The sequence below is a fragment of the Phaenicophaeus curvirostris genome, chromosome Z, assembly GCF_032191515.1.
Source record: "Phaenicophaeus curvirostris isolate KB17595 chromosome Z, BPBGC_Pcur_1.0, whole genome shotgun sequence".
In the NCBI taxonomy this organism is placed as follows: domain Eukaryota; kingdom Metazoa; phylum Chordata; class Aves; order Cuculiformes; family Cuculidae; genus Phaenicophaeus; species Phaenicophaeus curvirostris.
This window is the reverse complement of record NC_091431.1, coordinates 40,343,352-40,368,613: the sequence shown is the minus strand read 5'-3', so window position 1 is coordinate 40,368,613 and position 25,262 is coordinate 40,343,352. Positions and strand designations below refer to the sequence as shown.

The following is a 25,262-nucleotide window of genomic DNA, read 5'->3' as shown; positions in this document are numbered from 1 at the left end:
AAGGCCATGATGGTGTGTAAGGCAGTGTGCAGCAGTAGCTAAAACATTGATGTGTTATCACCAGTTAAACACAGCACCATAAAGACTACTATGAAGAAAATTAACTCTATCCCAGCCAAACCCAGCACAATAATGATTTGGTGTGCCTCTCTGTTTGAGTTATCACTTGTAGACCCTTTCAGACTTCAGATACATATGTAATGGTCACCGGGTTTGCCTTGGTCACTTTTTTTCCCCAGTATTTTGCTAGGTTCCATGTAATTTGCTTTATTTGATCTTCTGGAGATCGATGCTTATCAGACTTCTGCCCTGCATTATATAAGGGACATAACATGTTAAAGGAATAATGTTGCCTTTGGGTAAATATCTAAAATATATTAGATTTAAAATATATATACTGTGTTGATCTAAAATATACTATGTGTTTTGTTTGGTGGTGTTTTTTAATTTTGTTTCCTGTGAGAGTGAAACAGTGAAGTAAGAGGAGGTTTGAAAAATAAGGATTATAAACCATTCTTCAGCTAGTACAGGATCATCTTTAACTATATTTTCTCCAGTTCTTAATCTAGTTTAGTGGTGAGACGTTGATTAGGTGAGAACCAACTTGATGGCTTTTCCACTTCTACTCAGTTTACATGACAAGTTTTTGGTACAAGGGAGATCAGCCAACCACGCTACTATAAATACTTCTATTGTGTTTGGGGGTTTTTTTCCTTCTTTTTGAAGAAGTAGGAATGCATTTACTTATACAATTAAAAAAAAATCATATGTGCTGAAGGCTTCATAGCAGCAACCACTGAAAACACTAAATTAGTATTATTTCAGGGTAGTGCTTCTTCTGGGTCTCCAAATACTTAACAAAAGTAAATTATTAGTATTTGCATTTTATAGGTAAGAGTTATGTGGACAAGATAACTCTGAGTATGGTGAGTAAGCAGTCATTAAATCATGCCTCCCAACTGGCATTTTCGTACCTGTTAAACTCCTGTGGATACTAACCCAATAAAGCTAATTACAAGAGAATACTAAAGCAAGACTGATAATATTCTTCACTGTTCTAGGTATTGATGTCAAGCTGCTCTCAATGTAGAGCTTGTGGTGCTTTGGTTTATGATGAAGAAATTATGGCTGGATGGACAGCAGATGATTCAAACTTGAACACTACCTGTCCTTTCTGTAAAAGTACCTTCCTACCTTTACTTAATGTTGAATTTAAAGACCTACGTGGCTCTGCAAGGTTAGTGGATTTTATAGATATTCTCTTTCTGCTTTTGCACTTGCACATGGTTATATTTTTTTCACAAAAGGAAAGTACTTTTGTCTAGATGTTTGCAAGAGTGCTACTGCCTTTTTGACAGCTGTGGTTCTACTGGAGGAGATTTTAAGTCGTGTAAACTATTGAATTTCATTGTAAAGCAGCCAAAAATCAAAGAAATGATTGCCTTTTTACTACTCATTCTTTCCATATTTTCTTTGTAAGTGTAACTGTATGGAAGGTAGATCTGTTTTCACTTAGCTTAGCTTTTAAAAGAAAGCTAATGAATCATGAACTTTTAAAAACCATATCAAGCCATTTTTAAATCTGTCAGCAGAGAATTTCTCTGAGATTCATTTTGCTAACAGTTTTTAGTTACAGATGCTCCAGCTTATTGTTTCTCCAGTAGTTTCCCAGACTTACTCTTTTAATCGCACTGTGAAAGCTGGAACGTCTTTTAAGTTAATCAAAAATGGATTCTCACTGTAGTGGTTGTGGCTGCGAAACAGATTCCATTAGTGTTCTCTAATACTGAAGCAGCATCTGTAGAGTGTGTACCTAAAAAACGTTAGCAAAGCAAGACACGTTCCTGTTATCTTCTGCCTGTAATAGTGTATGATCTTCTAGTCTGTAAGGCCACGTAACAATAGCAACCATCAATGGTATGTCACCTGTAGATATATTGTTGCTGATATTTGTAATGACTCATGTCCATTACAGGATTTCTTATTTTGCAGATCAAGTATATATGTGTGTTTTCACTCTGCCTGTACAAGTTGCAGTAGAGAGAGTAGGATGAAGTCTGTCCTGTTGTCAAGCTTCTTAATATTGTGTTTCCTTATTTTTGCTACTTTTTGAAAGTAAATATAGACAATATAGTAATAACATTTTAAGAGACTTTGTGCTTACATCTTAACCTTGGTATTTCTCTCTCCTCCTGTTCATGTTGTAATTTAGCTTTTTCCTGAAGCAAAGTACCTCAGGAGACAGTTTACAGAGTGGTACCCTTCCATTAACTACGGATCCCCTGGAGCAGAAGCTGTTGTCCAGTCCAGCTGTTACTGACTTGATCAGTTTTTCTGATAAACCACAGTCCAGCCACACCATAGCTGAAGAAACTAGCTCTGCAGCTGAGCAGAGGTAGGTAAAACAAGGTTGTTACATCTGTCAGAAATCTGCCGACGCTTCCACTATTTCTCCTCTACTTCTGAAGTGAATGTTTGCTTACATACCAAATATGGTGGAGAAGTACAGGTCTAACTTGACAACCGTCTGTTTCATCTCATTCTTTTTGCATGTTTTAAGTGTGCTTTTATCAATATGAGCTAAGCTGATTCTACCAAATGAGTGGGATTTAGAGATACTACTGCAGAAATAAATCTTAAGTTTCATCAGGTTTTGAGTAATAGCCAAAACTTTTACTAGTATTGTCAGAATACACTCGCCTTTTAAAACCACACAGAAATTTGAACGTTCCTTCTCCTTTCTTTGTGTCTGGAGTTTACAAGGACACTGCATTATTGGGAAAAATAAGTCTTTGCTGGAATACTCTTTTTTTGAGAGAAAGCTCAGGAGCACTGGGTGCTTCTAGTGAGCATACAATCTATGACAAATAATATCAATTTACACTGAAATTCAGAAAAGCAATACCACTTTTATTGAATCATAGAATCATTAAGGTTGGAAGAGACCTCTAAGTTCATCAGGTCCAACTGTTTTGAAACAGTTTCTTTAAAGATCATTAAGGAGAAGGTATACTGGAAGAGGGAAGAGCTGAAATAGTACTTCTATGAATTGTGACTTTCTGCTGTGATTTGTTGACATTTTGTTGTGATGGCAGTGAGTGTGTGTGTATTAATCATAATTCATTTTGGAATTCTTGTGTATCAATGCCTGTGAGCTAATGCCTGTATGAAAATTAAATTGATGTGATAGTAGTTAGTCTTACAAGAATGAAAGATGTTATTGCTTATGTTAACTCTGATGTCATTTTTTTAACTAAAGTCAAACTTAGGAGTGAAGGAAGGTCACCTTAAATTAATCGTTTCCCTCTCTTTGCAAATTATTTGGAAGTAGGCATTTTCTGTTTCACTTGATGTTTTTTCTTTTGTGTTGTAGTTGCATTGTTTTAGCCATTGTTTCAATTATAAGGGCCACAGAATGGATATTCCCAGTTCTGCAAGCAGATGGGTTGGTTAAAGTTGATGAGCCTGTAATAGGAGTTTAAATCTGGTTTCTTACCTGGATGAAGGCACTGAGTGCACCCTTAGCAAGGTTGCAGATGACACTAAGCTGGGTGGAAGTGTTGATCTGCTGGAGGGTAGGGAGGCTCTGCAAAGGGATCTGAACAGGCTGGACCACTGGGAAGAGTCCAATGGCATGAGGTTTAACAAGGCCAAATGCCGGGTCCTGCACTTGGGGCACAACAACCCTGTGCAGTGCTACAGACTAGGAGAAGTCTGTCTAGAAAGCTGCCTGGAGGAGAGGAACCTGGGGGTGTTGGTTGACAGCCGACTGAACATGAGCCAGCAGTGTGCCCAGGTGGCCAAGAAGGCCAATGGCATCTTGGCTTGTATCAGAAACCAGTAGGTTCAGGGAGATTATTCTCCCTCTGTACTTGGCACTGGTGAGACCGCACCTCGACTCCTGTGTTCATTTCTGGGCCCCTCACCTCAAGAAGGATGTTGAGGCTCTGGAGCGAGTCCAGAGAAGAGCGACAAAGCTGGTGAAGGGGCTGGAGAACAGGCCTTGTGAGGAATGGCTGAGAGAGCTGGGGTTGTTTAGCCTGGAGAAGAGGAGGCTGAGGGGGGACCTCATTGCTCTCTACAACTACCTGAAAGGAGGTTGTAGAGAGGAGGGTGCTGGCCTCTTCTCCCAAGTGACAGGGGACAGGGCAAGAGGAAATGGCCTCAAGCTCCGCCAGGGGAGGTTCAGGCTGAACATTAGGAAAGAATTTTTCACGGAAAGTGTGATTGGGCACTGGAACAGGCTGCCCAGGGAGGTGGTTGATTCACCTTCCCTGGAGGTGTTTAAGGCATGGGTGGACAAGGTGCTGAGGGGCATGGTTTAGTGTTTGATTGGAATGGTTGGACTCGATGATCCGGTGGGTCTCTTCCAACCTGGTTATTCTATGATTCTATGAAATTATCTTGTTAGATGATTTTGACACATAGTTTTACTTTTTCAGGTGTTTTGGCATGCAACTTACTGTTTTCAGTAATATTTTTGCTTTGCTTATAACATTCAGAGAAAGTAAACATACAGGGAAGAAGAAGTAAAGATTAGCATAGTCTAAACAAGATAATCTTTGTGTGTTAACAAAATTACACTTTCCAGTTTTTCTAAGCTAGGTAAAGTTGTACCAGAACAATGGTAACTGTACAGAACTGCAATGCTTTCAGATTAATGTCTGAGGTTCTATGTAGTTGATTTTCTGGAGGGATGGTTATACTGTTCTGAGAAGGATTTTGGTTTTCTTTTTTTTTTTTCCTTAGTTGTGGAGCTAACTGGAGAAATATGGTTCCTTATTAATAGAGAGGCTTGGTTCAGGATACTTACTTGGCAGCCTTTCTCTGCTTCTTTCCTGTTGCCATAGGAATGCTGAATAGTTTCACATTAGCATATTTTCTTCTAAAATCCAAACAGTGATGTGGCAGAAGAACAGATTAAAGATCCCAGCACCATGAAGACATCTGCCAGTAATCCACCAAAAAGGGGGGTGTCCTTGACTCGAAGCCACAGTGTTGGAGGTCCACTGCAAAACATTGATCTTTCCCAGAGACCGTCTCATGGCATTTCAACAGTTAGTCTTCCAAATAGTTTGCAAGAAGTTGTGGTAAGTCTAGAAGCTGCACGTTCAGTTGATAGCAAAATGTTGAATGTCAGGAACTACAATGAATAATGTTTTATTACTAGCATTGATGTCCAGTTGGGAAACGGGAATGACCAAGCGTATTTTCATGCTCTCATGATGAAGAACTCTTGGTTCAGTTATTCAAAAATTTCTTTTTCAGTGCATTGTACAAGAGGTGTTGCTTGGCTTGAAATGTTTGCTCTAGCAGAATGAAGCTAGTCTTTTTGGTCTTTCTAAAACTGGAAGTTTGCTTTCAAAACAACCTAACTACTACAGCAGACTGAACACAGTAGTGCAAACAACACACTGGTGCAAGAATGAATGTTTGTTCCTTTTCCGTGCATTTACATTTTATCACGTAAGAGGGAGTATTGAGAGTACTACGGTGTCCTTGCATGTGAGACAAAGTATTTCTGCCCTCTTCTGGTGCTTTTTATTGGCAAGAAACTGTCTTAACACATGAACTCATGACTCAGTTCCACAGCTGATGTAATTGCTGAAATTTTTCTGCAACATCCATCACCGCTGGCTTAGAACTGGATTTAGATAGCTTGAAGATGCACAATCAGAAACAAGTTATAACAAATTAGCGTCTTCCCTTCTTCATATAATAAAAACAGTCACTTCAACAGTCAAAACTCTAATGCTATTACAGTTATTGTACTTTCAGTACTTCCAGAGCCTTCTTCCAAATATCAAAAGAAACTGTGCAATGGGGTATTTTTAGGGCAGGTAATCCTGAAGAGTATTTCTGGAAGAAAAATTGTAGATATTTTAAAAAAACTTTTGTGTTGATTTTTCTTTTTGTTTTTTAGGATCCTTTAATAAAAAGACCTGACCCTCTCCCTGTATCTGTACCCTACTTGAGCCCTTTGGTACTGCGTAAGGAGCTTGAGTCACTATTGGAAAATGAGGGAGAGCAAGTAATTCATACATCCAAATTCATTAATCAACATCCCATAATTTTCTGGAACCTGGTCTGGTATTTTCGACGGTTGGATCTACCTAGCAATTTACCTGGTCTCATTTTAACTTCTGAACACTGTAATGATGGAGTGCAGGTAAGTGGCTTCCTGATATTAGAACTGCATATAGAGGAGTAAGCTAAATTTGAGATTTTAGTTCTAAAAAAGTCATGGAGTCAGTTCTGAGTAGCTTGGATCTAGGTTCCTAGTTTTTGTAATAGAAGTAAATAGGTTTGTTTTCCACAAGGAATTTTGAAGGAAGATGAGTGAAAATAGTACTCAAATTCTAGTCAAGCTGTTCTCTTTTAAAAAGCCAGAGAGTAAGATTTAATGAAGTACGATACATAGGAGGAAACAAAATGTGTCTGTGGAAACTCACAAATTACTCCTAATGTCCAGCCTAAACCTCCCCTTGCAGAGCTTGAGGCCATTTCCTCTTGCCCTGTCCCCTGTCACTTGGGAGAAGTGGCCAGCACCCTCCTCTCTACAACCTCCTTTCAGGTAGTTATAGAGAGCAATGAGGTCTCCCCTCAGCCTCCTCTTCTCCAGGCTAAACAACCCCAGCTCTCTCAGCCGCTCCTCGTAATACCTGTTCTCCAGCCCCCTCACCAGCTTTGTTGCTCTTCTCTGGACTCGTTCCAGAGCCTCAATTACTACATGAATAAAACAAAAGGACATAGGATGGATGCTGCCTTTTGAGTATTTTGCTTTTCCCATTTTAGAGAGCAGATTTTTTTTGAAACCTACATGATTTGTGTATGTTAGTGCCAAATTCAACAGATATTTTTGTATGATGCACATGCAAAAGTAGTACTTTCCTGTCTACTTGTATGCATTTTAATTTTAAAATTCTGTCCCTCAGTTTTCAAAAAAACCTTACCTAGAATCAAGAACAATTTTCCAAGAGATGTACATTAGCAGGGAAGACCACATAATGGTACATAATATTTTGTGATTACTACTTTAAATTGACACAGTAAAATAATTATGGACCTATTGTTTTGAGTGCCATATAGAAATAAATGGTTCATGTTTGTGTATGAATACAGATTCTTTCTTCTTGTTGGGAAGACCACCACCTAGACATGCATACCAAATATTAATCAGGTCAGAAAACAGTAATAGATGGCATGATAAGTAGTATAAATCAAATAATGTGTTTGGCACACAGAAAATATTTTCAGATATGTACTCATAACTCTTTTTTCCTGGTAAGTGTAGAAAACCGAATGGTCTTCATACATTAGACTAGAAAATACAATTAAATGTTGTAGTGCTTGTGACTTTGCTGTTACTGAATTCAGATTTCTGTAATGATGTCAATTGTTGCTGTTTGTTGGACTGAAAATAAACTTTTTTTTTTGTTTGCAGAAGGTATAAAAGAGCAGGGTTTTAAATTTAACTACACTGTACTGATGTTTTTCAAACTTTTCCTCATTTTTAGCTTCCTTTGACGTCTCTTGCTCAAGATAGCAAGCTAGTATACATCCATCTTCTGTGGGACAATATCAACCTCCACCAAGAGCCAGGGGAGCCCCTGTATATATCTTGGAGAAATCTTAGTAAGTAAAATAAATGTTACGAAATGAGAGGGAGCAGAGGCTATATGTGGAAAGAAGAAGTTGGTTTGTAGTGTCTAAAATGCACACAGCCCATCAAATTGGAAAGCTTTTGTAGCGTGTGATGCATCTGCAGTCCCTTAGGTACTTAACATAGTCTCAGTGTAAAATTATTTGTGAAAATGTCTTACTGATCGGTGTGAAAATATATGTTATCTGTTCTTTATAGTCCTACACTTATAAACAGGGAGAGAGGATTTGCTTTAGATTTGGTGCTGTATTTTCTGGTTTTATCTATGCTGGCATGAAGAAGAAGACTGTATTACAAGAAGGTATCTTCTGTTCCTGTAAATGCATTAATATGTGCATTTAGCAGCCTACTTAACTGTCAGAAAGTAATATCCAAGAAAGCCTTTGTCTGCTGTAACTAGATTTGGAAGGAAGAAAAAACAGGCAGGTTGATTATGAGTACTTTTGGGATTTCATTCTGATCAGCAAAAAACCCATTGTTGACCTGAACTTCTCAGTCTGCACTTTAACTTCTACAAGCTAGGCTAAAAACTATGTAGCACGCTAATTCTGGTTTTAAGGAAGAATGAGAGGTTTGTTGAAAAGTGTCTTAAGAATGAAGTGTCTTAAGTGAAGAACACAGAATAATGTGTTTCCCTCAGCTTCTACAAAGGCATATTGATTTGAGCATAATGTATGAAAAGCATCCCCAAAGCATTCAGACATGCATGAAGATGCATAATTATATGTATTAATGTAAATACATTAAAGGAGCAAAAGGCCTGTTTCAAATGTGGGAGAAAAGTAGTAGTATTGTTTATAGGCTCCACTGCAGTGTCAGAAATCATTTGGAAAACACGAAATTACAGTCATAAACCATCATATATGTCAATTTTATGAAAAATCTTAGGTTGGTGTGATTGTGATTACTAGCCTTGGTCTGCATTTCATTTAAGTGCCACTTGCCTGCTGCCTAATTTAGCCTTATTTTTTTGCCAATAAATTAACTTACTATGACCTCGCAAGACACTGTTTTCCAAAGAACAATAGTTTGATCTTGTTCTGGAAGCGGCATTGTAAGCAACAAATCATGATGATAGATGTCTTGATGAGTTTCTTTTCTGTTCGACTCAACTGTGTATTATCTGTTATAATTATGTATATCTGTGTATATTATCTGTTATATATGTTGAAAGTTATCAATGAATGCCTTTTCAGAAGGGCTTTGATAAGAGAAATTTCTTTGATAAGAGATGTGACTGTTCTCTTTTATTTTTTTCCTTTGTGTAAAAACATCCTTCTTGGAATTAACTTAGTTTTTGAAACTTAAGTACAGCAGTAAATCTGATCTAACAAACCATCACTGGCAGCATTTGATGCTGGGTACACTTCGGTCTCTTGTATTTCGCTGTCATGTGGGAGCTCTTGATGCATCCTGTCACTTTCTTGGTGGAGCAAAGACAGACAAAGTAAAGCAGACAAACCTTTTCCATTGCAACCAATTTCTGTAGATTGAGTAGAAATTCTGTCTGTATATGTATATTATAGATATGCATATATGTACGTATTACTTTCTGAAATACCTCTGCTTATTAAAGTGGAAAAAAAGTTTTTCCATTTTTCCTGTTGTAATAATAATCTATACTCTTTCATTTCCTAGATTCATCTGAGAAGAGACCCTCCAGAGAAGATCAGCAGGAAACACACACTTTGTTGGAGAACATCAAACTCAGCATTCAACACAATGATGTTGATAAACCAATCAACCTCCTCCTACAGAAAGTTAAACCAGATGTGAAACGACAGAGGTAAAGGGATAATAACTTCTTACTTCCCCTCCACTTAAAATTAAACAAAATCAAACCATATACACTTCCCAGTGATAATTCCATAAATGTCTCTCTGGAATTTTTAGTTTCGTTTGTGTCTACCAAACACTGTGTATATTTGTTTATGCACATATTTACACACAGATATATTGGTATCCCAAATGTGTAAGCCATCACAATAAAATGGAAAAATGTAATTCTTAAATCAAATGGAAAAATGTAATTCTTCAATCAAAATGGACATTTCACAAGTTAATAAGAAAATTGCAGATTTTGTTGTTGCTTCAGATCTAACAAATTGATTAATACAAGCATGTAGCATTGTATTGCAGTGTCCGACAAACTGTGTAGTTATACCTACTGAAATTCTACCAACCTGGAGTACTGACTAAGAAAAGTGGGTGCACAAACAAAGGGAGACATGTAAATAGCACTTTTCAGTACATTTTGCTGTCAGAGCTACAATTCAAAGACATCATTGTACAAAACCACGGTCTCTGAAGTAAATTACAGCAGATAAAAGAAGTGTTTGAAGTCAGCCATGCTAAGTCGTCTTTGCTTCTGTGGTTTGTAATTATTAAAAAGAAATAAGAACTAATCTGCCTACGGAAGAATTTTTATGAGTTCTACAAGGAAAAGAACAGTATATCATTTTGTAGTGATGTCAGTTCTGAGACAGATTATCACGTTCTGAAACAAAAAAGTAAAGTTGTGGGTGTTCTGAAATACACCTGCTCCATGTACTTCACCTAAAGCAGGAATAATTTAGTAAGTGGTGCTTATTTTTATATTTATTGTTTTTCTGGAATTTTTATGGCATGTTTAGCAGAGGGATTTTGCATAGAAAATCTAAGTGCTGGGATTTGGTGATACTGTAACTTCATGTTTTAAGGAAAAATATTTATGAGAAACTAGAGGCATGAGAAGACGTTAAGCTAGTTATGATGTAGATCAGTCATTTTATTCACAAGGAAGATTAACAGAACACCTGCAGAAACTATGTAATGGAAAATTAGCATTTTCAACACTGATTTTCTGAACTTATAATAGTTGGTGCTTTCATTAACTTGTTGTTCAAAATATTTCCTAGGAGTTTTTACAGAGAAATTCTTTTCCTGTCTCTGGTGTCTCTTGGAAGAGAGAACATTGACATTGGTAAGTAAAATCTACTGTGAAGTGCATATTGCTTGTGTACGAAATATGAATATATGAAGACCTTCCATCCATGAGTTTCGAAGTAACTCTTTAGTTGCTGTGTTTTAGTGAAAAATACTCTGCTGTCACCCTTCAAGTAGATGGTACTTTTATGAAAACGTAATTCAGATAGGGCCCTTTATTTTGTCTTTGCTTGAAACCAATAGTCAGTTATTTTTAAAAAAGTTTCTTAACTGGAAGCTTTAATTCTTTGTCTGAAAACTTGTTCCCAGTCTTGTCCATCTTTCTCTGATCCACATATTAGACCTATGTTGTCTAACCACCTAACTGCCCACCCTCACCTGATCTCTGCCCTGACTTCTGTTTTGTACTGTGCAGGCAAAGTGATCCCCTTATGGGATGTGACTGGGGAAATGCCCTGAGAACAGGCAAACTGCACAATGGTACAAGTAGTGGGCATCCAACTGTGATGCATTGTGATGCTCCAGTGTGAAGATGACTTTCAAGTCTTCTGAGAGGATGTGTTTTGGGAAAAAAAAAAAGCCATGGCTTTTCTTGAAAGTATTTTATAGGAACAGTAGTGTGCACTGTACAGGGTTTCTTAAATAACTGCAAACTATGCTTCTTCTGTTTCAGAGGTCTTTGATAGTGAATACAGGCTTGCGTATAAAAAGCTACCAAAGGACATTCTCGAAAAAATGCAGAAAATAGATGCTCCACCAAGCAGCAGAGTTGAGTGTTGTAGGAAGTACTTCGGAGCACCTTTAATTTAGAAGTGAAGATAACACCTAATAAACTTCTGTGAGACAAAGGTGGAGGTGAACAAACCAGGAGCATGATGGTGTATACACATTGAATCCCAAAAGGCAATAATTAATCAATGAATTACAACACATAGTCTTGTCTTTCATCTCATAAGACACAATGTAAAGTATGTTAAAGTGTTGTAAAACTATATTAGTAGAGTGAGTTGGTTTCAGTGATTGATCTGGGTTTTTTTCCTAAATATATTTTTCTTTTTCCTTCCTCAAATCTTTCCCCCACAATATCAAATTGTTCAAAAAGGTGATGATTAAACAGCAGCTTAAAGTTGTTGACTTCCTTAAGGGCCACAAATACTTTACTGAAAATGAAATATTTTACTGAAATGGCTTTCCTGCCACAGAATACTTAGATTCTTCCCTACTTCTTTAAAATGACCTTTACTGAAAGAGGGATCTTTTTACTGGTGCACAATACATAAGTAGGAATGTAAATACTTGAGCTCTTGGATTGGAAGTTGCAATGCAGTTGCTTTTGGCAGATCGTAGTACCTAAAATTGCTGCTCTTCTCCTGACCCTTGTCCCAATCAGTATTCTAAATTATCTTGGGCTGACCTTTTCATAATGAATACCGACAGTTGTAAAAAGCAGAAACTTACACTCATTTTTTCTGTATTCTTTATCTGACAAATTTTGAATGTCCTGCTTCTTTCTCCAAAAGAGTGATAGGCTTCTACAATAAGCAGCTCAGAAATGGATGGCTTTCTAAAAATTAGACAAGAAGCCCGAATGGCATTAGCATACATACAAGGTTTATCAAACAGATAACTGTCTAAAAAAAATATGCTTTATACTGTATGCATGTATGCTTAAAAAATGCCTTTTCCTTAAATTCTTTATCACCCTCTCCCATGGTTTCACACTAGCCTGTGGGTTAATTATGTTGCACTGATAGTCCAAATTCAATATTTCAATGACAATGTATTTATAAATGTGGTCTTCAAGGTGTATATTCGCACAAGTGCTTGAGCATATGATCTGAAAAGCTGGATTGCTTCTAGTAGGTAAAACACTTCCTCACCTCACATATCTAATTGACTACAGTAGTCATAGTCTTGGCAAGGAGAGCTTGGATACTGTTCAACAGTTCAAATATTTCTGTAACTTGAGGAGTACAATAAGATGTATTCCAATTTATTTTTGCTGAAATTTAATGGTATGGCTTTTCTAAAGGAATTATTCCTAAAGAAAAGAGAATAAGATTTTAGGATTTTAAAGGAGCATAGCTAAAACTATATTTGCATCTGAATATGGATGTATTTACTTCATATTACTCTCTCTTAAAATTTTTCATTCTTGAAAATGAGAAGGGATGAAGATCTGTCTGGAACAGCTTCTATATGAAAACAAAACTTTTGTTTTTTCATGAGGCTAAAACACAGGATTTGCACTATTCGTGACAAAATATATTTATATTATAGACTGATGCCTTGTGTTTTGTCTAAAAGTGCTGATCCTAAGTTAATATGGGGATATTGTCTGGACAGATTCTCTCCTAATGAAAATACTGTGCTTTTTCAACACTTCAAAGCAAGAAAGCACACACAGACTTTTTTTTCATTCTTTATTCTTTTGGGTTTATGTATGGGTGCTTGCAGATATCTGACCTACATCACAATGGAAGAGTAGACCTTGGTTCTTTGCATTTTTTTCTCATCTCGTATTGCATAATTTTCATGAGCGGTTCCATCCTTTTAAAGTAAGCGTCTCTCTGAAGTATGTGTCCAAACAATTTATAACTTATACAAATCAAATTAGCAAATTTTTTTTGTGTAATTCTATACTGATCTTAAACATACAGTTATACAAACACAATTTTTGAGTATTAAATGGACAAACCACATGATTATGTGATGCAACTTGCCAAGGAATCCAGTTTTAATTATTTTTAAATTGTCCCAGCTTGTTGAACTATAACAGAAATAATCCAATGAAGGCTGTTTTAAATAGTTGGTGACATCCAATTTGCTTTGATTTGTTCCAGCATATTCGCATTTCTGTATGCTACAAAGTAACTTCTTTTCCTGTTGTATTTACGTGGATATCATGACTGAAGTCTGCATGTTATTAGCTGAAATCTTGAATCTGCCTCTTGACATTAGTTCTTTAATATAGAATGACAAAAGTGAGCACTTGCTATTTTTATGGATTTTTTGAATGCCTTGTTTTTAATAGATAACTAATCAGATTGTTCTTGGAGGAAATATATAGTGCAAATGAAAAGGGAGATCTCTGAAAGCGATTTGTTTATTAAATTCTCATCTTAAGGAGATACTTATTTTGGCAGGAAAAAGTTCACAAAAATTTGAAAGGAATTAAGAACTTACTTTTTTTCCTAGTTGCTTTCTCTCCTTTAAAATGCATGATGGCACTTCCTGTTCTTCCTTTAACTACTAGGTCTCCTCCTACAAACAGAGACTGCAGGATATCCTACACAAACTTTCTGAGATGTTGGCTTCCCTAGTTTGAATGCTGAAAGAACTGAAAGCATGTATAAGAAAAGAGCATTGCATAAAATAGCCTAACATGGCTCAGTACTCCTATGCTTGAAATTCTGGCCAAAAGTATACACAGAAAAGGCTTTGAAAGTTTTTTGAGCGCAATGCAAACACTTTCATCTTTCTAAAAATTGGTAACTGAAGGCATAATAAGTTTTTTGCGAGTCATAGTATGAACTTCTTGGTCTACATAGGAGTGACTTAGTTACCTACAAATGCTTATAATTTTACACTTCCTATTAAATCAAATTTATCTGAATCTGTAATGCATGAATGAGCTGCAGAGTGTTGTGAAGGAAGGGTGTGAATAAGCTTGTTCTTGGTTTTCTTTTCCTCTCACTGTAGGCAAATGAAGCAGCACTTCTCTTACTTGCAAAACTCTTGCCTCCAAATACTCTGGCATATAGGGCCACAGCTGGTGTTCAGGAGGAGGTGGCTCTTCTGTGTCTATTTTGGAATTCTCACTTATGACTGTGAAAAAAATTTTTGTAGATCATTATTAACTTCAAAACCTGGGATGTATGCACAAAGCAAGGGTATAAACCAAAGTGGTTACGTATGTGCATGCAAACTGTTAATGGTTTTCAGGTAAGCCTAAGAACTTATAAAGTTTGTGTTGGAATAACTATTATCACAGAGAGGCTTCCTGAAATTGGTGCCCTAAGGATGTTGAACTGCAGTTATGCTGAGAAGATACCTTTCACTTGGCTATGAAGGATACATACAGCTTTTGTGCCTATATCAAAATACATATTTTTTAAGAATTAAAACAACAAATGGGGTCTTCAATGTTTTAAATCAGGATACTTAAGTGAAAGTTTTTCTTTAGGCATTACAAGTATATTTTGGCACATTTCCAAGACATGACAACTTTTAAAACCCTATAGGTATAGGAGAATGATGTGCAGTCCTGGCACAGTAATAGGTACCAGCTTTTACGTGTTACTAGAAGCATCTGTATGTTACTTATATCCTCTCTTCGCATTTATATAACTCAAGTTTAGACAGTACAATTTTAATTGAAAATATTTTTTTTAGTATACGTGTTTCAAACTAAATTCATTTGCTTTCCAAGTAACATAGACTTGTTCCTAGTGGAATTTCACATTGGTTAAGCTCAAGCTACATTGCACTTGTGAATGAGTAATTTTATTCCATTTTAACTGTGAATTAGTGGCTTTTTGTATTGCTGCAGCTAGAATAATATACCTTTCACTGAGTTTACTGCTTTCCTTGAATAACTGCAACATAGGGGATATTTTCAAAGTGTATATTAAATTAGATAATAGAAATTATATTTTTAAAATAAATTGTTAAAATATAAGTAACTAAAGAATCCACTCAGTAGTTTTCTCTTTTTAAAACTTTTAATTTGACAATTATTTCAATGGAGATAATGTTATTTCATCAAGTCATAAGCAGATTGTCTTAATTCACATAACTGTACAGTTTAAACAAAGTTTTTTTCCTTTCAACTAATAAAGCTCTTAAGGTGCCTTCTGTATATCAGCTTTTCATTATGGACCTTTTTAAAAAACAAACACCCTTGTAACTTTTGAGTCTTGAAACTGAACGGTTGAATTGGACTCTAATTCTGTATTCTACTGTGCTGTATATTGTGATGCATGCAAAGAGAGAAATGGATGGGGTTCTTATCTGTTCTTTCAGTCTGCATCAATCAGTGGTGCAAATAAAAGGGATTGTTTGCTGGTTTTAGAAGCACATTAAACTCCTTTTAGGAGCTTAAATGAAACTGTATTGTAATGAGGATGAAAGGATGTAGTGTGAATAAATTATGAATTTATAAAGTGAGCTGGGAATTTTTCTTTAATGCAATAAAATTTGCACTGGTTTAAGGACTGTTTTGAACTGTTGAAAAGTGGCATCCATTTACTGTGCTTTGATTAACAAGTGTTTCTCTGTAATGTTTTTGTACATTTGACAGATGTTTCTTGAGTTTAAAAGGGCACTCTGCATATTCTGAATTCTGTATAGATATCCTAGACTAAGAAATGATTTTTAATGTATTTCCCAAAATAAAATATGTATGCATCCTGTGTAAAATTTCAGTTGTTGCATATTTTTTGCCTTTGAAACTTACCTGGTTGACAGAATTTAACCCTAAATGCAAATTCATCCTATAGTTGGGCAAAAGCAGAGGCTTTCAGCTGCCTTTTTGGGGAATAGTTTCATAAGTACCTCAGTGACTTCTGAATGGTGGGAAGGAGAGGGAGCAATTGGGGCAGGAAGAGAGACGATGGGATTCACTTGTAGAGATTTGGTCCATGAGAAAAGATGGTTCTGTGTCACCTTAATCAAGCCATAAGGACCGGCAGATGTAAGACAAATAGAAAAAGGGGCGGAGGGAGGCAGAATCCATGATCTTATTTGCAGCAAAGTCGTGGACCCCGACTTCCTGATCATAGAGCTGCTGTCCTCTGCTGACCAGGAGAAGCATCATTAATTAGTAGGTGGGAGCCGGTTGGTGGCTGTACTTGGCCGAATGCTTCCCAGGAGTACAGGTTTCTCAGTGGCTTCATAATGGGGACACAAAGTGATGCATCCTTGCTTGCAAAAGACACTAGTGGACCTCCTGCCTCATAAAATATTTGGAGGTTTATATGTAGTTTCCAAATTCTGGTAGAAACTAGCTTCTTCAGGGCTTCACAGCTGAATATCTTTCAAAATCCCTCATGTACAGCATTCGGTTCATTAATCTGTCAGTAAAAATAAGAATACTAGACCCACTAGAGCCTAAGGACCTTCTCACTGAATAAACTGATATGCATAACTCAAACTAGTAGCTTGTGGAGACGATACATAATAAACTCATCTTTTCAGCACAACGCTTATGTAGGGAGCTCTTGGACTTTCATAGAATCACAGAACAACCAGGTTGGAAGAGACCCACCAGATCATCGAATCCAACCATTCCTATCAAACACTAAACCATGCCCCTCAGCACCTCGTCCACTTGTGCCTTAAACACCTCCAGGGGAGATGACTCAACCATCTCCCTGGGCAGCCTGTTCCAGTGCCCAATGACCCTTTCTGTGAAAATTTTTTTCCTAATGTTCAGCCTAAACCTCCCCTGGCGGAGCTTGAGGCCATTCCCTCTTATCCTGTCCCCTGTCACTTGGGAGAAGAGGCCAGCACCCTCCTCTCTACAACATCCTTTCAGGTAGTTGTAGAGAGCAATGAGGTCTCCCCTCAGCCTCCTCTTCTCCAGGCTAAACAACCCCAGCTGTTCCCCAGCTGTTCCTCATAAGGCTTGTTTTCCAGCCCCTTCACCAGCTTCATTTTCTTCTCTGGACTTCGGAATTTACAGCTTTCACAAGACAATGTGTGTTTTGGTAATGGTTTGGTAATGGTGTAGGACAGTTTTCTAACTCGCAGCATCAGGCACAGTGGCATCCGCTGGTTTTAGAGCAGGTCAAGACTGTGGATCTGGAAGCACTAATACATACGGCCAAATCAGCTGAACCTAAGGCAAAATACACCACGATGCAGCAGGGGACTACAGAACCGTTTTTACAGTTTGTTGAAAAATTGCAAGCTGCAGTGGAAAGGCAAGCGTTTGATGTGAATCTAAGAACTATGCTAGTAACTCAGCTTGCAAAGGACAATGCAAATAACAATTGCCAGAATATAATTGAAGCATTGCCGGGGACCCCATGGATCAGGCATTGCCAATATCATTGAAGGTAAATGGACTATTAGATACAGGTGCAGATGTCACTATTATTTCTCAACACATTGGCCTTCCTCTTGGCCCCTATTAGTTGAGATCCTGGAATGAACTGTATGAACCTCGATTTTTCTGTATGAACCTTTTCTCCCTCCGTGGCGTGATTCGGGTTTAGGGTGTTTTGCTCTTCTGGATGCTAGCTCCAAGATGGGATCCGTGCTCAGCATCCTGTTGGAAAATATTCCATGCTTGGGTAAGCACTTTGTACGGGAACATGTGAAAAAAAAAAAAAAAATTCCGTAGCTGTTGGTTGATTCAATGTTTTTGTGAAAGCCTTAATTTACAATAAAGTGTATTGATTTGGGGAAAAAAAAAAAATCTGACATTTGCAATGGGCTTTTGCTGTGTGTGGTGCTCCACATGAAATTAAGACCAATAATGGTCCTGCTTACGTTTCCACCCAAGTAAAAGCTTTTTTACAGCTTTGGTGGATTACCCGTGTTACCAGGATCCCTCATTCTCCTACTGGACAGAGCATTGTGGAGCATGCACACAGCATGCTAAAACGCCTTCTTCAAAAACAGAAAAGGGGAATGGTTGGAGAACCCTCTGAAGCACGGCTAAATAAAGCCATGTATGTACTGAATTTTTTTAACATAATAAGAGGATATGCAGGAGCCACCTATGGTTTGCCACTTTGAATCCCTACATAGTACGACCACTATTTCCCCCAGTGTTAAGGTGAAAGACCCACTAAGTGGACAATGGTCACCTCTGTGATTTATTAACCTGGGGAAGAGCTTATGCTTATGTTTCCACACATAGTGGCCCTTGGTGGGTTCCTGCTCACTGCGTTCGGCCTGTTGTGGATGGTCCGCGCCAAGTGAAAAATGAATGGTCCCACAACCGAAGCAGATCCACCTCCCTGGATTGCCCCAACCGCAACAAAATTCTCAAGAGAGAACTGAATCAAGACCAGTATTTGTGGTTCCAGTTTGCTCTGCAAGACACAGTCAGTCTAGACCACTATGCATTCTGAGAGATGACCAGTAACAATATGCACCAGAAGTCTCATACTGAAGTTTAACCACAAAAAGGGTTTTATTTTTAGTATCATGCAGATCTTTACTTCTGACTTGACTCAGACTTAGATGTAGAAGCTCTCAATGAAGAAAGCCGGCGCCTCTTCGCAATCTGCTCCTGGCGTTTCTCCTTGGCTTCCTGAAAAGCAAATCAGTGTGAAGTGAGTACTGAGACATTATACATCATCAAGCACTTGAAAGCATCGACAAAGGAACTAACCAGGAAAATGCAACCTCAAGGAAGCTACCAGAAAGAACAAGCTCCTAAGTCAATTAAGCAAAATATATTTTCCCTTCTTCCCACATCACCAGAATTCTGTAAGTATCCAAACCTGTACAGTCCTACATCTTTAAATTAGGATTAATCCAGAATTACAGTAAAAATACTAATGCAGAATTGACAACATACTTGAAGTCTATCTACTCTCAGTTTCAGTATGAAGTCATCAGATGGAGCTACTGTGCCAAATACTCCAATGTTACTGCTTCAGCAGCTGCTGCTGTTTCAGGTACACGCATCCAAACACATGGCTTCTTGCCAAGTTAACTTCCATCCAGGTCAAATGCTGCATCCTGTTTTTCCAGGCAATCACTCAAATGCTTGGGGCATGAGTTAAACTACAATTCACTTCCACTAAAACTGCTACTGAAAAACTTGCCTTGACAGCCCATAACTGTTATTTTCTTGAAAATCAGGTATCCGTTAGATTAGAAGAAATTAATCAGTTCAATTAATTTAAGACTGGCAAAAATGGATAGGAATGCTCACAAAAACACTTGATGAGCAATGTCTGTACTCACATTCAGGCATTCCTATTCAGAGCAGCTTTAAATGTACAGTCAAGTTTATCAAACCCCTTGGTTCTGGGGTATGAGGTATTCCATACAGCTGAGTTACAAAGGCAAACACACCTTCATTCTCTTGGCCAAGAGCTTTGCGTATTCTGCTGCTTCCTCCTTATTCTTTTGAGTGCGCTGTTTCTTCAGAGCAATACGTCTGCGTTTATGTTGCAGAACTCGAGGTGTCACTAGACGCTGGATCTTAGGAGCCTTGGTTCTGGGTTTCTTGCCTAAAAAGCATTACACATCAGCAGCGGTGGCAGATTATCTTCCAAAGAGCCTAAATATCTAGCAAACTTAAGAGCAAGTGTTACACTAACATCATTTGCTGTTCTGCATACTACAGAACTCTCCAGAGAGTTCAACTTCTTTTCGTAGGGAACATTATCAGCTACTGACAGATGTAGTATTAACAAATTAGTGTCTTAGTATGACTTGTTACCAGAAATCTATGTAATGACTCTATAAATTCCCTGCATTTTCGTGAAAATTCCTAGCTTCTCAGCATGCCCGTCTTAAATAATTTCCCCTAGACATATTTAAAAAATATGGAAAATCATCATCTACCTTTCAGAAAAAGGCATTATGTTTTCAGCATCAGAAAAGCTCTCTTCAGAGGCCTGGTGTGTATCTCCAAAAAACAGACCTACGTAAGCCCACAGTCAGCAAACAGAACTTAGCACCACACACATCTGTGAAATCTCCTTACTCAATCCTGCCTAACTTCAGCAGTCACAACTAACAGGCTTTTATAGACAGAGTAGTTCCTACAATGCAGAAAATAGTGGTCCTTTACCTTACAAGCTTTCAAAGCCTCAGCTTTATAATGTCCTTTCTGCTGAAATTCCTCACACTTTCTGCTCACTTATCAAATGCAGAACATCCCAAAACAAAAATTTCACACTGTTAGACACAGGTGTTAAACAAAATAGAGCTCTCCCAGTAAGAACTTTTTTTGGAGACTGTCAAATGCAACAAGGAAAACCAAAGTCTTAATAGGTTGTCTACACATTGCTTTTCTTCCTCCACCTCAAAAATGTGTATTTTTAAAAATATTCCACCTCATATTCAACCTTCTTTTATTAGCAATTATTTTTTGATAATTCTTAGAACCACTAGTAAGCACCACTCTAGATTCTATCAAACATTTTAAAATTAACTGTGCCAAGTAGATGGAAAGGTAAGAGAGGAGTAAAGGAGAAAAAAACCTCAAACATACCACTTCTTACAGTCAATTCATGGATCTACTATTATTGCATGCTTCATTCACTGCAGTGGGCTAGGCACCTTTTCACAGATACTAACAAGAAACCAGAGTTCCAAAATCTGAGACCTTACTTACCCTCTTTGTTCAGAGGCTTCCTCACAACATACTGGCGAACATCATCCTCCTTTGACAGGTTGAAGAGCTTGCGGATTCTGCTAGCCCTCTTGGGACCAAGACGACGAGGCACAGTTGTGTCTGTCAGCCCAGGAATATCCTTTTCACCTTTGAAAATATAAGTTTAAACAAGCCAATTAATCCTGCATCTACTTAACACTTGCTTTGTTACTGAATTTCAATGTTAAGTTTGAAATGCACAAAACCTCAAGGTAATACTAGGTAATCCTTGGGTTTCACCTGGTGATAACACCACTTCTAGCTAGATACAGTTTATTGATTTCACATGATCCAATTGCTGGCAGCAATAAAACTGCTGCAGTGACCATTTTAAAACGACAATGCATTTTCAAAATGAGAAGAATGTAATTCTCGAAACAGAATTTCAAGACTCATTCATGCTCTAAAGTGGAAACTACATTTGCATGCTACTGAACTTCTCAGCCACTAGCAAGTAGGCTCCTCCTAGGTGCCCTCCTTCCACTTATTGATTGCTCCACCCAAACTCTTACCCTTTTTGACTATGACCAAGTTCAGAACACTCAGGTTGGCATCAACAATGCAACCACGAACAGATTTGCGTTTTCTCTCTCCAGTTCTTCTGGGGCGATAGCAGGAGTGGCCCTTGCTGAGCAGAAGGCGGACACGCCCGTGCGTCAGAACACCTTGCTTCATGGGGAAGCCTTGTTTGTCATTGCCACCACTGATCCGGACAACATAGCCCTACGAAAACAAAGAAATACCACTTCTTAGTCGGTCACACATATCCATTACTTCAAGGAGAAGCAGCAGATATCACAACATACTGTTTATAGCAATGGGTTACTGTGCCCGTCATTCACGAAGTCCCTAGTACTGCCAATGCAAATGAATTATTTAACAAACACGGTGTTGGTCCCAATTTTGCTGAACAGCTGTGAAAGAACCAAAGCCTGTTACCCTTCCGAATTAGAAATCTGCATAAACATGAGAGACTAGAGTAGGGATACATGGATAAAACGGAAAAGTAAAGCTTTTACCAGCTTCTATGTGGAGGTGGCAGCAGAAAAGACACACATACCCAAATTCAGCTAGACTGTCCATATCAACTATTCTAAATCCACCCACCAGGCCCTACACGCTAGTTCTCATGCTCTATCAGCAGTTCAAACATAACATGAACAACTCTGACTCATCCAGTAAACAAGGAACAGGCTGTGCTATAGTACAAAATTAATTCATCCTAAATACCAAGATGGCACCCAACCAAAGAACAAAAAAATGCTGCAGAGAGCAGCAAGGAACTCTAAACACAAGGCTTAAAAATCAAAAGAACTTAAGACAAATAGAAGCAGAACAGACTACCCTAACCACCAAGTTCTGCTATCTATCAAAAAAATCTTTCAACACAACCAAAGGCACACTATACAACCACTCCAGTTTGACAACTACATGCTGCATCCATTTTCTAACTTAAGCTCATTGAACAGAGCTCTGACACATCTTTCTACACTTTTTACCTTCCACTCCTCGCCAAGAGAATCAGCTGCAACCTCCGTGGCCATTCGTTTCTCATAGAAAGTCCTCAGCTTGCGTTCATCATCCACTTCAATGAGTTTCTGACAGCCAGTGGCTGGGAAGGAGATGTTGAGCTAACGAAGTAAGAGAAAGAAAAAAAAAACAGTTAATAGATTCACTTGAAATTTCCCACGAGACATTTTAACAGAAAAATTAGCATTTACGTGCTAGCTACACCTCAGCATTTCAAAGCTGAAATTCCCCATCTGATGATGCGAATGCTTACTAACCATAACTTGTCTCTATCATAATCCAGAAAGCCAGGCAGGTCTGTCCTTGGCCACACTGGGCTACAGGACACATAAAACTAACTTAATCGCCGCTGGAACTCCATTACCTTCTAACAGACTGCAGGTAAGCAAATCAAGGCAAGCGCAGCAGACACCTGATCCCTGCTCCTCTGCAAGCCCTTTGTAACACATGTTGTTTTAGAAAGCTGCACAATTAACCCAACGGGGTGAACGGCGACTGCTGGTTATTACTCGCGCTTTTCGGGAGCCGCTGCAAAACCCGGAGCCTCGGGGACACCTCCTGGCACTCCCCCTTCAAGCGCGGCCCGGTATCAGCGCGGGCACAGCCCGTGCCTCCCCGCTAAATCCCCGCCACGGCAGTCGTTAAAAGCCTTCTAAGCGAAGGAGCGACCGGAACGCGGAGCTACACAGACCGGGGGGCAGAGGCCGCCCCGCTACAGGCACGGGGCTAGCGCGGCCGCCATGTCGCCCCGCCAGCAATCCGCTGCCATCCGCCCCACCGCCGCGCTCCAGCCCCGCCGCCGCGGCCCATCGCCGCCAACCAGCGGCCCTACGCGCGGCGCCGGGGCCATTTGCGGCGGGGGCTCCCGGGTTCTCCCGGGCGCGGCCTCACCTTCATCCTGGCCGATCCGCGCCGCCACAGGAAAAGGCCGCACTTCCGCCCTCAGCGCGCACATACACCCGCCAGCTCTCGCGAGAGCCGCGCGCCTGCCCCGAGTGACCCCGGCGCCCAATGGCGAGTGACGCTTCCCCGGCAGGGGGCGGGGCGGGGCGGGGTCCGGCTGCCTCCCGCCGGCCGGCGGATGAGCACGCCCTCCTGCCGCCTGTGCTGCGTGACAGAAAAGAGTCCCTGCGCTTGCCTAAGGTTCGCGGCCTGGCGAGCGTGACGAATGTGCCCCGCCGGCTGTGGGAGTGCGCTCTTTGCTGCAAGGCGGAGCAGTTGAGACGAGCCGGGCTGGCGCGTCTGTGTGCGGTTTCCCAGGAACCTGACGCGTATCCCGTGACTTTCCGACTTGGGAACTTCACAACGGTCGAAACTCCTGCTGATCGGGAGCTTCGGAGCCAGCGCTGCCCGAGCCTGCGCTGGAGCCGGGGAGAAGCTGCGATCGGAGGGAGTTGGGGGGGGAGGGAGGTCTCGGCGCGGGTTGCGCTTCGTTGTCATCTCCAGAGAACGAGCCGTGCCTGCAAATACACTGCCCCCCCAAAAAAAACCATGCTGTCAGAGGGACATTCCGTCTAACTTTCAAAAAAATACAATTACACGAGATGAAAATTAATAGAATGGTTTGGGTTAGAAGGGACCTAAAGATTATCCGGTTCCAGCCCCCCTACCACGGGCAGGGACACTCCCACCAGCCCTGGCTGCCCAAGGCCCCATCCAGCCTGGCCTTGAACACCTCCAGGGATGGGGCAGCCACAACCTCCCTGGGCAGCCTGTGCCAGTGCCTCACCACCCTCAGAGTGAAGAAATTCCTCCTAATGTCTAGTCTAAATCTGCCCCTCGCCAGTTTATACCCATTCCCCCTAGTCCAATCACTACAAGCCTTTCTAAAAAGTCCTACCCCAACTTTCTCGTAGGACCCCTTCAGGTGTTGGGAGGTCACTATAAGGTCTCCCTAGAGCCTTCTTGAGGCTGAACAACCCCAACTCTCTCAGCCTGTCCTCATGGCAGAGGTGCTCCAGCCCTCTGATCATCGCTATAGCCCTCCTCTGGACCTGTTCCAACAGCTCCATATCCTTCTTACATTGAGGATTGCAGAACTGGACACAATTCCAAGTGGGGTCTCACAAGGGAGGAATAGAGAGGCAGAATCACCTCCCTCAACCTGCTGCCCACGCTTCTTTTGATGTAGCCCAGGATATGGTTGGCCACCTGGGCTATGAATGCTCATTGCTGTCTCATGTCATCCAAAACATCCAAAACAACATCCCAAGCTCGTCATCAACCAGCACCCCCAAGTCCTTCTCTGCATCATCCCCCATCCTATATCAAAAGCACAGATTGCCTCAAACCACGTGTAAGACCTTGCTCTTGGCCTTCTTGAACCTCATGAGGTTCTCACAGGCCAACCTCTCCAGCCTGTCCAGGTGCCTCTTGATGACATCCTGTCCCTCTGCTGTGACAACTGCACCACACTTACTTGGTGGCATCTGCAAACTTGCTGAGGGAGCACTCGATCTCACTGTCTGTATCATTGATGAAGATATTAAACAGCACCGGTCCAAGTACAGACCCCTGAGGGACACCACTTGTCACGGATCTGCATCTGGACATTGAGCCATTAACCTCTACTCCCTGAATGCGACCATCCAACCGATTTCTTATCCACTGAACAGTCCACCCATCAAATACGTTGCTCTCCAATTTAGAGAGAAGGATGTTGTGAGGGACCGTGTCAAAGGCTTTACAGAAGTCCAGATAGATCACATCTGCTGGTTTTCATGTGTCCACTGCTGCCCCATCACAGAAGGCCACTAGGCTGGTCATACAGGCCCTGCCCGTGGTGAAGGCCTGCTG

At 39.9% G+C, this 25,262-nt stretch overlaps 2 protein-coding genes across 4 annotated transcripts in view; one reads left to right on the top strand and one right to left on the bottom strand.

Moving 5' to 3' along the window:
• Positions 1-15,352, top strand: part of DENND4C (DENN domain containing 4C) — a 71,549-nt gene extending 56,197 nt beyond the window's left edge. For all 3 annotated transcript variants that reach the window (XM_069881189.1, XM_069881188.1, XM_069881187.1), the window contains 8 exons: positions 1,062-1,237; positions 2,213-2,395; positions 4,901-5,090; positions 5,924-6,169; positions 7,518-7,635; positions 9,302-9,449; positions 10,561-10,625; positions 11,262-15,352. In XM_069881189.1, coding sequence (XP_069737290.1) covers positions 1,062-1,237; positions 2,213-2,395; positions 4,901-5,090; positions 5,924-6,169; positions 7,518-7,635; positions 9,302-9,449; positions 10,561-10,625; positions 11,262-11,398 — 1,263 coding nt within the window. In that variant the 3' untranslated portion in view covers positions 11,399-15,352. The remainder of the gene's footprint in view (positions 1-1,061; positions 1,238-2,212; positions 2,396-4,900; positions 5,091-5,923; positions 6,170-7,517; positions 7,636-9,301; positions 9,450-10,560; positions 10,626-11,261) is intronic.
• A 3,358-nt stretch (positions 15,353-18,710) lies between these two features.
• On the bottom strand, positions 18,711-23,471 carry RPS6 (ribosomal protein S6). The gene is made up of 6 exons (XM_069880470.1): positions 23,358-23,471; positions 22,436-22,567; positions 21,449-21,659; positions 20,898-21,044; positions 19,628-19,785; positions 18,711-18,854 (listed from the first exon to the last, which is right to left on the bottom strand). Exons 1-6 carry the CDS (start codon positions 23,361-23,363, stop codon positions 18,759-18,761), a joined length of 750 nt encoding a protein of 249 aa, XP_069736571.1. The 5' UTR covers positions 23,364-23,471; the 3' UTR covers positions 18,711-18,758.
• Between the last annotated feature and the right edge of the window lie 1,791 nt (positions 23,472-25,262).

Bases quoted from the DNA above. Each gene is read 5' to 3' on its own strand.
- RPS6 (XM_069880470.1), bottom strand. The intron at 21,045-21,448 runs GTAAGAGTTTGG...ATATTTTCAAAG, and splicing joins CTTGGTCATAGTCAAAAAGG to GTGAAAAGGATATTCCTGGG. The intron at 19,786-20,897 runs GTAAGTAAGGTC...AATGCTTTTTAG, and splicing joins GAAGCCTCTGAACAAAGAGG to GCAAGAAACCCAGAACCAAG.